The following is an 11114-nucleotide window of genomic DNA, read 5'->3' on the forward strand; positions in this document are numbered from 1 at the left end:
GTTATGACATTGTAATACTTAAGAAATATTCAGATAGGAGTTGGGGTAGTTAAAAGTACCATATGAGTGTTACAGAAATAAAAGAGAGTGCCACTGGGAAGACAGTCAAATATCAATTCAGAAGCAACACTACAAGCACAAGGGCGTAGAGGTAAGTAACTACGGATAATTATAGGCGAGGAAGGACATAAAAGAATTCCATCGAGTATGCGATGTAATAAGCTCGCAGCTTTACAGGAGTCAGAGGATCCTCCCTAAGTACTACAATGAAAGACTAGCTGAGGAAATAAGGAAGAAGGCTTCAACCTAAGCACAGTGACCGAAAGAGGAAATGGTCTTGTAACAACAGTCTCACAACAACATTGTAAGCACTCTATAAGAAAGTGACACCAATCGTGGCTAATGAATGGGGAGTAAAACCAAAAGTAATATTCAAGATCATATGAGTTGCACGAAAACTACGGCATGCATGGGAGTTAAGATAAGCTAAGTAGGCACACAACAAGAAGGCAGAAAGACCAGGAAACGTAATAGCTTACATTTAAAGAAAGCTGAGAAGGAACGAAAAACATTATTAGATTAATGATCCTGAGTTAGTTACGTTATGAACACACTTAAGAATTTGGAGTTTTATACATGCAGCATATATATTGACAATCATACAGCCATAGAAGATTCCGGTATAAGTTAAAAGAAAGAATTGAGCCTAGGGCATAGACAAAGGATTGAATTGTTAGAAGATTGTATCATGGATATTCCATAGCGCCCATGAAAGGCTAAAGTAATAACTAATACCATGAGCTGCAGATCAGGAGATAGCTTAAGCCTACATAAAGGCTGATCAGAAGGAGGAGAAAACTAAAGAGTTACATCAACGAAGTAAATCAGGAATCTAATTATTGGACCCAGAAAATTATAGACTTCGTGATTGAGAACATTGCAGGATTAGTCTTAGATATCAGAGGTACAAGAGAGAGAGTACAATAGCCATATCCTATAATGGCACTACGATAAAGCCAGTTAGAAGAAGTACCATCCTCATAAGAAGTCAGTATGAAGCTCTCACCGGATTGTGTATGCACCAGCGGTGCAAGTATTGTAATAGAGCTTCAAGTCGTGGATGTGAATTATACCTATGTGGAAGAGAGGTCATGAAAGAGATTGAAGATGTGATGTGAGATTTTAAGGTAAGTAAGGTAAATATGAACAACATATGAGATACTCAAATACATAAGGTTGTGAATAATCCATACGTCAGATAGAGGGCTAGAAGCATTGGGATTCAGTATCCAAGAATGATAGAGACATCATTGGTGGCATATCTTCCAGCCTATGGTTTCTAGGTATCAAGAGGCCTAGTCAAGAGAGTAAAGAAGAGTTAGAGATGATGTGATGTCTCGCTTGATGTTCCAGAATAACATAAGGAAATCTATGGTGCAAGCAAGTTGAAGGAAGGTTGCGAGTAATATAAATAGATATGTGTAAGTCACAAGTTAAAGTATGGTAAAGTGACAAGGTTTTAGGAAGACACGAGTAAGGATAAGAAAGGGCAAGTGAGAAGGTGACGAGAATGGATAAGTTCTCAGGATTAAGCCCATGAAAATAAGAAGAACTAATGGTTTCTCTAAGTTATACAAAGCTCGGTATAGCCTGAATGAACTCAAAGGAGTATAAGACTAATAGCATTTAAAAGAGATGGAATGCTGCCCTGGTAGTAGAATGAGGGTGTAATTGTGATAGATAAAGGATAACGTTTGGGCCTTCGATTGAGTAATGATTTAAAGAAAACAAAAAGAGAAGAAGAAAAGATTTCACGGACGACACGGGATTAGAATACCCCCATAAGATGTATCACGTTGGGATGCTATGAAATATGATCATGGACGTATAGTATCATATCGCCCCAGGTAGATCAGGATAGTCACTTCAACTGTTCCACGATGCAACGTGAGCCCTCATGATTACGTAAGAGGTTTCAAGTTATTAGTAAGTTGATTGTAGATCAATATTGAAGTACTTGGACTTATACCTCTATGACAAGAAGCAACGAGAGTAACCTGGAGTTTGGTAGCAAACCTCAATATAATAAATCGAAGTAAGAGTTATGGCAGTAAAGGCATGTGGATAGATAACCGGGTCTATGAAATAAGATATAGCAATATTCATAAGTTCAATAAAGTACCAAGCAAAGAACTTCAAGTATACCTATAGATGCCCAGAGGGACATCTTGTCAAGCTCTGTTTTACAAAGTGAGGCCTAGAGATTTGCTAAAAACTGGAGGAAAGAAGGAGAGAAGAATCGCATAGGCGTACTTACGAGGTCAGAGTCGTACATGCTGCATAATAAAAGGTAGCAAGAGTTACGTGATTGGAAGGATTCCGACCACATGCCGTGGTCTGAGAAAGAGGCCAAAAAGGGGGAATGCCCTGGCCTTTGGATTTATTCACAGAACAGTTGCCTAGATGGCAAGGAGAGTACTAAAGTATTCGCAAGAGCTATAGGTTATGATAATGATAAGTGCACCAGTCAACATTCGAGGACAAATATTCCAAAGGGGGGAATGATGTTACACCCCATGTTTTCGTACGTGAATGTATGCCATAGGTAAATTAATGAAAGCTCGGAAATGAGATGTTACATCTCGCATTTTTGTATGTTAAAATTTCGTCGTAAGTTAATCGACGTAAGTTCGGGAATGAGATTATTTTGAGATTATAAGCATTATGCTATTTCAAACAAGTGATGAGTAAATTCGTGAAGGTGAGAGAGTAAGCAAATCGAAGAAAATGAATTTCATCAAAGTTTGATATTTTGAGATAAAATACGATCCAAGTATTTATGGACTAGTGCCTTACAAGGTACCACATTACCATGATAGTAAGGTGTATAAAGTGTGTTAAAAGCGAGTAGTATTTTAAGTAATTGGAGATAATTCTTAATTATGTAGATAATTGGATAATTATCGGTCAGTGGGAGATTAACAAGATAATCAAGAAGATTAATGAATAATTATGGTTATGAGATAAGGCCTAAAAGGCCCAACATGGCAGCCCACTATTCAAATTAGTGACTCTTGAATTGAATTACTAGGTGGCACCTTTAGAGGGCCTCTTGGCTAAGCCATAAAAGGCTTCTTAAATCCAACAAAAGACATGTAAGATTATGATAAAAAATTCACAAAATAGAGATGCTCACCTCCTCCCATCTCCAAGTAACGATCTCCATAGCAATGTATATTGCTTAGGCAAAACAAAATTGTTAGTAACGTGAGTTACTTCATAAAAGAGAGGTTCTTAATCTAATCTACAAAGTGACGGATCTCCAGCCAAGAAATTCATACGAAGTTATAGTACGTAATAGTAACAGGATTTGCAATTCTAAGGGAGCCCGATATAATCTTTCTCAAGAACATCATACGGATTGTTTTCCTACTTGATCCGCCGTTACGTGTCTTTTTTGCAATTGATGGGTATTAGAGGGATTTTTAAGAGAATCGGCTCAGGTATGTTAAGGCTATCCCTTCTTTCCTTTTGGCATGACCCAAATGATAGAAACGAAATGAGTAAACGCACAATTTTCATAAATGAATCTATTCATAGAAGTACTAGGGGTGTCTATATTCTTGATTTCCCATGTGAATTATTATTATATCTTCTGTTCATGGGTCTCAGAAAAATACGTATTTGATTATGTTTGTCCGAAATGCATATTGATTCTATGACATTTCGAGAAATCTTTTTAACGTATTTCTTATGCATTTCATGCATTTATACATGTATATTGACCCATGACCAGATGGCGTTATATACGCGTATATTATATATATATATATATGGGATATGGGAAAAGGTTATGGCGTTATATACGCACCACCACCTGATCAGCTGGTATACATTGATGATTTGCCCACAGTGGCCGAGATGATATGATGGGATGCCCTCAGAGGCTTGATGATGTTATGTACGCATATACCTATTCATGGTATGATATTTATACGCATATGCATGGCATTGTAAATATTAATGATTCACAGAGTTATTCGGACTTACATGTCGAGTCTTTTACTCCATGCTTCTCTTATGTCTATTATTTACTGATTTTTATACCTTACATACTCGGTACATTATTTGTACTGATATCTCTTTTGCCTGAGGATGCTGCGTTTCATGCCCGCAGGTCCTGATAGACAGGTCAAGAGTCGTCCAAGTAGGCTATCAGCTCAGCGGAAGGTGTTGGTGCGCTCCATTTGCTCCGGAGTTGCTAGTTTTGTCAGTATGATTTAGACGTATATTGTTTGGTATGGCGGGGCTCTATCCTAATCTTTATGACAATTATGTATTCTTAGAGGCTTGTAGATAGATTTCATGTACGTAAATGATTATATGGCTTTGTCGGCCTATGTTCAGTGTACGAGTGGTTATTTTGGTCGTAATGTCTTATGTATAAGTTGGTATTACATGTTGTATTCTACTTATCTCACGGAAGTCTCTACGGCTCAGTTATCTATGATAGTATGATACGAATAGATACGTTATGTTGGTACTCAGTTGAGTAAGGTACCGGGTGCCCGTCGCGGCCCATCAGCTTGGGTCGTAACAAGACTGGTTTTAGGACTCGATATGGTCATTAAGAGTTCCTTGTGATGTATTTTGGGCTGACCAACGCCCAAAATACATCATTCGTCATTATGTTTATTGATAACACTCTGGTGTACTCCCGTAGCTGGGAGGATCATGAGCAACACCTGAGGACCGTGCTTCAGATTTTGAGAGAAGAGAAGTTGTATGCAAAATTTTTGAAGTGTGATTTTTGGCTAGAATCAGTTGCATTTTTGGGCCATGTGTTATCGAGTGAGGGAATCAAGGTAGATCCAAAGAAGATTGAAGCAGTGCAGAGTTGGACCAGACTATCTTCAGTTATGGAGATCCGGAGTTTTTTTGGCTCGGCGGGATATTACCGTCGTTTTGTAGAGGGTTTCTTGTCTGTTGCCGCACCTATGACTAGATTGATATAGAAGGGTGCTCCATTCAGGTGGACCGAGGATTGTGAGGAGAGCTTTCAAAAGCTCAAGACTGCTTTGACTACAGCCCAGTGTTTGTGTTGCCTACTGGTTCGGGGTCCTATACGATATATTGTGATGTGTCGCGCATTGGTCTCGGTGCAGTGTTGATGCAGGACGGTAGGGTGATTGCCTATGCATCTAGATAGCTGAAGGTGCATGAGAAGTACTATCCTGTCCATGACCTCGAGTTAGCAGTTATTGTTCACGCCTTGAAGATCTTGCGGCACTATTTGTATGGTGTTCCTTGTGAGATTTTCACCGATCACCAGAGTCTATAACATCTGTTTAAACAGAATGATCTTAACTTGCAGCAACGGAGATGGTTGGAGCTGCTTAAGGACTATGACATCACCATCCTCTATCATCCCGAAAAAGCCAATGTGGTGGCCGATGCCTTGAGTCGCAAGGCGGAGAGTTTGGGGAGTTTAGCATATCTACCAGTAGCAGAGAGGCCTTTAGCCTTGGATGTGTAGGCCTTGGCCAACCAGTTTGTTAGATTGGATATTTTCGAGCTGAGCAGAGTTTTGGCTTGCGTGGTTTCGCGGTCTTCCTTATATGATCGCATCAGAGAGCGCAGTATGATGACCCTCATTTGCTTGTCCTTAAGGACATGGTTCAGCACGATGATGCTAGAGATGTTACTATTGGGGATGATGGGGGTATTGAGGATGCAGGGTCGGATTTGTATGCCTAATGTGGTTGGGCTACGTGAGTTAATTCTTGAGGAGGCCCATAGTTCGCGGTATTCCATTCACCCAGGTGCCACAAAGATGTACGAGGAATTGAGGCAACATTAATGGTGGAGAAGAATGAAGAAGGATATAGTGGAGTTTGTGGCTCAGTGCCTCAACTGTCAGCAGGTAAATTATGAGCATCAGAAACCGGGCGGATTGCTTCAGATGTTGGATATTCTAGAGTGGAAATGGGAGCGGATCACCATGGATTTTGTAGTTGGGCTCCCACGGACTTCGAGGAAGTTCGATGCCATTTGGGTGATTGTGGATCGGCTTACCATGTCCGCGCACTTCATTCCAGTTGGGATTACTTATACTTCGGAACGGTTGGCTGAGATTTACATCCGAGAGATTGTTCGCCTCCACGGCATGCCTATGTCTATTACTTCAGATCAGGGCACACAGTTCACATCAGAGTTTTAGAGAGCCGTGCAGTAAGAGTGGGGTACCTAGGTGAGTTGAGCACATTATTTCACCCTCAGATGGACGAACAGTCAGAACGCACTATTCAGATATTGGGGGATATGCTACGCGCTTGTGTCATTGATTTTGGGGTTTCTTGGGATCAGTTTCTACCACTCGCGGAGTTTGCCTACAACAACAACTACCAGTCAAGCATTCAGATGGCTCCGTGTGAGGCTTTGTATGGGAGACGGTGTAGATCTTCGGTGGGTAGATTTGAGCCTGTGGGGGATAGGCTATTGGGTACTGACTTGGTCCAAGATGCTTTCGACAAGGTTAAGATGATTCTGGAGCGGCTTCACATGGCGCAGTCTAGACAGAAGGTCCATGATGTTGCTTACATGGTTGGGGAGAAGGTACTGCTCAAGGTTTCACCCATGAAGGGTGTTATGAGGTTCGGGAAGAAGGGCAAGTTGAGCCCTCGGTATATTGGGCCATTTGAGGTACTTCAGAGGATTGGGGAGGTGGCTTACAAGCTTGCCTTGCTACCTAGCTTGTCGAGTGTGCATCCAGTATTTCATGTTTCTATGCTCTGGAAGTATGTCGGTGACCCGTCTCATGTTTTGGATTTCAGCACAGTTCAATTGGATGGTAATCTGACTTATGATGTGGAGCCGGTGGCCATTTTGGGCCGGCAGGTTCGAAAGTTGAGGTCAAAGGACATAACTTCAGTAAAGGTGAAGTGGAAAGGTTAGCCAGTTGAGGAGGCTACTTGGGAGACCGAGAGGGAGATATGGAGCAGATATCCATACCTATTTGAGACTCCAGGTATATTTCTAGACCCGTTCGAGGACGAACGTTTGTATAAGAGGGGGAGGATGTAATGACCCTGCCGGTCATTTTGAGAGTTGTAGCCCCGTTCCCCCATTTACTACTTATTTTGTACTTTATGGCTGTCATGTAACTTACCGGGGTAGTCGGTTCAGGTTCGGTGAGATTTCAGGATGAAATGAGACACTTAGTCTCACAGTTAAAAGCTTAAGTTAAAATGATTTACGGATTTTGATCTTTGAGTAAACTACTACGGAACGGAGTTTTGATGGTTCCGTTAGCACCGTTATGTGATTTTGGATTTAGGAGCGTATCTGAATTGTGATTTAGAGGCCCGTAGTGGAATTAGGCTTGAAATGGAAAGTTGAATTTTTGAAAAGTTTGATCGGGAGTGAAATTTTTGATATCGGGGTCGGATTCTGATTCCGGAAGTTGGAGTAGGCCCGTGGTGTCATTTGTGACTTATGTGTAAAATTTGGGGCCAATCGGATATGATTTGATAGGTTTTGGCATCGTTTGTAGAAATTGGGAGTTTAAAGTTCATTAGGCTTTAGTCTATGTGAGATTCGTGTTTTTGATGTTATTCATGGTGGGTTGAAGGCTCGACTAAGTTCGTATGAGGTGTTAAAACTTATTGGCATGTTTGCTTGAGTTCCCGGGGGCCTCGTGGTGATTTCAGATGGTTAATGGTTCGAATTGAAGTTGAAGGACTGCTGAAGTCTGCTGGTGTAATCGCACCTGCGGAGCTTTGATCGCAGGTGCGAGTTAAAGAGCGCAAATGCGGCCATATGTGGGGAGGGTAGTGGTCGCAGGTGAGAAGATTTTTCCGCACCTGCGTGGTCGCAAGAGCGGAGTGATAGGCGCAGAAGCGGAAGTTTGCGCAGGTGCGAAGGGCAATTCCGTACCTGCGAAGGCACAGATGTGGGGCAAAGGACCGCAGAAGTGGAGGCTCAGTTCCAATGGTTCACCGTAGAAGCGTAATTTTGGTCACTTTTATGACGCCACAGATGCGATTAAGTGTCCGCAGAAGCAGAAGTGCTGGACAGAATGTTTAAAAGCAACCGTTCGCGATTTTGGCTTCACTTTTAACATTTCAAGCACGGTTTAGGCAATTGTTAAGAGGGTTTTCGGGGGGATTCTTAAGGTAAGTCCCTTGTGCTTATTTTTGATCAATAATATTGCTTCCCCATTGATTTTCCCACCTAGATGGTGTGTGTTCATGGTGTAAATTGGGAGTTTGAGGCTAGGGATTTGGAGAGTTTGATTTGGAGATTTGGGGGACGATTAGGTGTCAGATTTTGATAGATTTGGTATGGTTAGACTCATGGTTGAGAGGGCTTTCGGGTTTGGTGACTTTTATCAAATTTTGAGATGTGGGCCCGGGGCCATCTTTTGCGCTAATTTTTGATTTTGATTAATAACTTAGCATTTTCTTATGGAGTTAATTCCTTTAGCACGTATTGATTATATCGCATTGTTTATGCCTAGATTCGAGGCATTCAGAGGCCGTTTCGTGAGGCAAGGGTGTGTTGGAATAGAGATTTGCTCAGACTGAGGTAAGTAACAATTCTAAATTTGGTTCTGAGGGTACGAAACCCCATTTTCCGTGTCATGTATTTGGTTTTGAGGTGACGCACATGCGAGGTGACGGGCGTGTGGGCGTGCACCATAGGAATTGCAACTTGGTCAAATTCCGTGGAACCGTGTAGTTGTATAATATGTTGTTATCTGTACATTCTTCATGTATCGGAAAAATTGAACCACAAATCATGTTTAGACTACGTGTTGGCATTGTAGGGACCTACAGAGGTCGTGTACATGTTGAATTATCTGCTAAATTGCTGTTTTGTACTCAGTCATAGTTTATTTGTTTATTACATCTCAGTCTACATTGTTCATTTTTGATGCCTCAAATCATTGTTGTCTGGGCTTCTTATTATGATTCCTGAGAGCCCGAGAGACTAGAGAGGTTTATGACTGAGTGAGGTCGATGGCCTGATTGCGAGGTATTATACTATAGCACGTGAGTTGTCCGTGCAACACGTGAGTCGTCCGTGTGAATCCAGATGTTATACTATAGCACATGAGTTGTCCGTGCAGATCCAGATATTATATTATAGCACGTGAGTTGTCCATGCAGCACGTGAGTTCTCCGTGCAGATTATAGCGCTTGGGCTGAAGGAGCCCCTCCTGAGTTTGCACACACCCCAGTGAGCGTAGGTACCTACTGAGTGCGAGTGCCAAGGGCTGAATGAATGGGAAGGCTGAGTGACTGTGGCCCTGAGAGGATTCATTTGATCTCATTATTGTTGCACTTAGCTTTTATGTACACTGCCTTGAAATTTCTGAAAGATATTACACTCTGTTTCACTTGAACTTGTCATGGAATAACTGTTTGACCTAATTTATCGAACTTGAGAGCATGCCTACTTTCCTATGTTAAAATCACTGTAATTGAACAATAACGTTAAAGCTCGTCACTACTTTCAGTTATTTATTTAGTATTGTTACTTGCTAAGTTGGTTGTACTCATACTACACCCTGCACTGCGTGTGCAGATCCAGGTGTTCTCGGACGCAGTGGGTGCTGATTTCCGTGCATAGTTAATCTTCTGGACATCTCGAGGTAGCTGCCGGCGTTTCGCAGATCTTGTTTCTCCTTCCCTATATTTCCGCTTATTATATTTAGTTTCAGACTATATTATACAGTGTTTTTCAGACTGGTGACTTATAGATGCTCATGTGCTCAGTGACACCCCGATGCTGGGAATTTACGCGTCATATTTTGGAATTTTTATCTTGTTTATGAGAAGTTGTTATCATTTAAACTGTTTTAAATTTGTTTTCTATTAAGTGTTGGAGTTATTTCATAAATGTTGGCTTGCCTAGTACCAAGATAGGCGCCATCACAGCATGTTAGGATGTTGGGTCGTGACATAAGATTAAACCCTATTCGAAATCTTATATCACTTCTACGTATTTAAGAAAGGTGATAAGTTTAGGCTTATTGTTGTTCTTGTTATTCTAAAGGGTCAGGTTTCACAATGTATTTCTTGTTTTTAATTCTCTACCAAAGGCGATTAGTTCTTCGTTAGCTAATTGTTGTTGTTAGGATTCAACTTTAAGAATAAACTTCTTGAATTCAAGAAACTCTTTCTTGAATTCAATCTTTCTTTAATTTTTGTTTTTTGATTTTCTTTCAGCTTCCGCACGTTTCTTGATTTTCCTTAGTAGTTCTTGGACCCATATCGTATTGTTATTAAGTGGTATCAGAGTATAGGCTAATCAGGATTTCAATCTTGATAATCTTGGGAGTTCCTTGAGCGAAACGAAAAAAAACCAAAAAAAAAAAAAAAAAAAAAATGAAAAGCAGCCCCAAAAAAGTGTTGTTGCTCATTATTATTTTCAGAACTCAAGTATTATTTGGTTTCCAAGTCAGTAAAGGAAACAAGAAGAGGGGATCCTAGTTCTTGAAGATTAAGGTAACTTCTTTCCTTATTCTTGTGGGTTTTGGGTTTCTTAAATTCTTTCCTATTTTTTTCCTACTAACCAATTCCTATTCTTTCTAAGTTTGGTCTTTCACTTGTTTTTTATTTTTCTAACTCCATATTCTTATCATTGAGGGTTGTGACTAGTAAGGTTTATTAATAAATCTAAAGATTAACGATCAAGAGTTGCTTTGAGTAGAAAAAGGCAAGAGTGGTGAGAGCATTAGAGGAAAAAGCCAAATTTGAGAGATACATATTTTTTCTAATCTTTGCTTCAGTTGTTTCAAATAGGTAGTTATGAAGAAAGGAGACGAGCAATGACTCAACAACTTGAAAAGTCGGACTTGCAGTAAGCCGTATGGAAGGAAGATGATGGCAAAATTATTTTTCAAACTAGAGCTAAAGTGCTGTATAAGATTTGTGCCCTTAGAATTGACAAATGGATTGACTATAATACAATTAGCACTTATATGGTTGAGATATTGAACTTGCCTTGTATGGAGCATATTGAACCATACATGTTGAAAGGGGTAAAGGTTGATAAAAAGGTGTTATTACTATTCTTTATTGGAATGTATGAAGATGTGATCTGGTATG

General features: G+C 40.5%; 1 protein-coding gene across 1 annotated transcript; it reads left to right on the forward strand.

Annotated features, from left to right (window-relative positions):
• Window positions 1-6420: 6420 nt before the first annotated feature.
• LOC138892538 (uncharacterized) lies at window positions 6421-10870 on the forward strand. The gene is made up of 3 exons (XM_070176268.1): window positions 6421-6615; window positions 6799-6949; window positions 10809-10870. Exons 1-3 carry the CDS (start codon window positions 6421-6423, stop codon window positions 10868-10870), a joined length of 408 nt encoding a protein of 135 aa, XP_070032369.1.
• The last annotated feature ends 244 nt before the right edge of the window (window positions 10871-11114 follow it).

The sequence above is a fragment of the Nicotiana tomentosiformis genome, chromosome 5 (assembly GCF_000390325.3).
Source record: "Nicotiana tomentosiformis chromosome 5, ASM39032v3, whole genome shotgun sequence".
Taxonomy (NCBI): domain Eukaryota; kingdom Viridiplantae; phylum Streptophyta; class Magnoliopsida; order Solanales; family Solanaceae; genus Nicotiana; species Nicotiana tomentosiformis.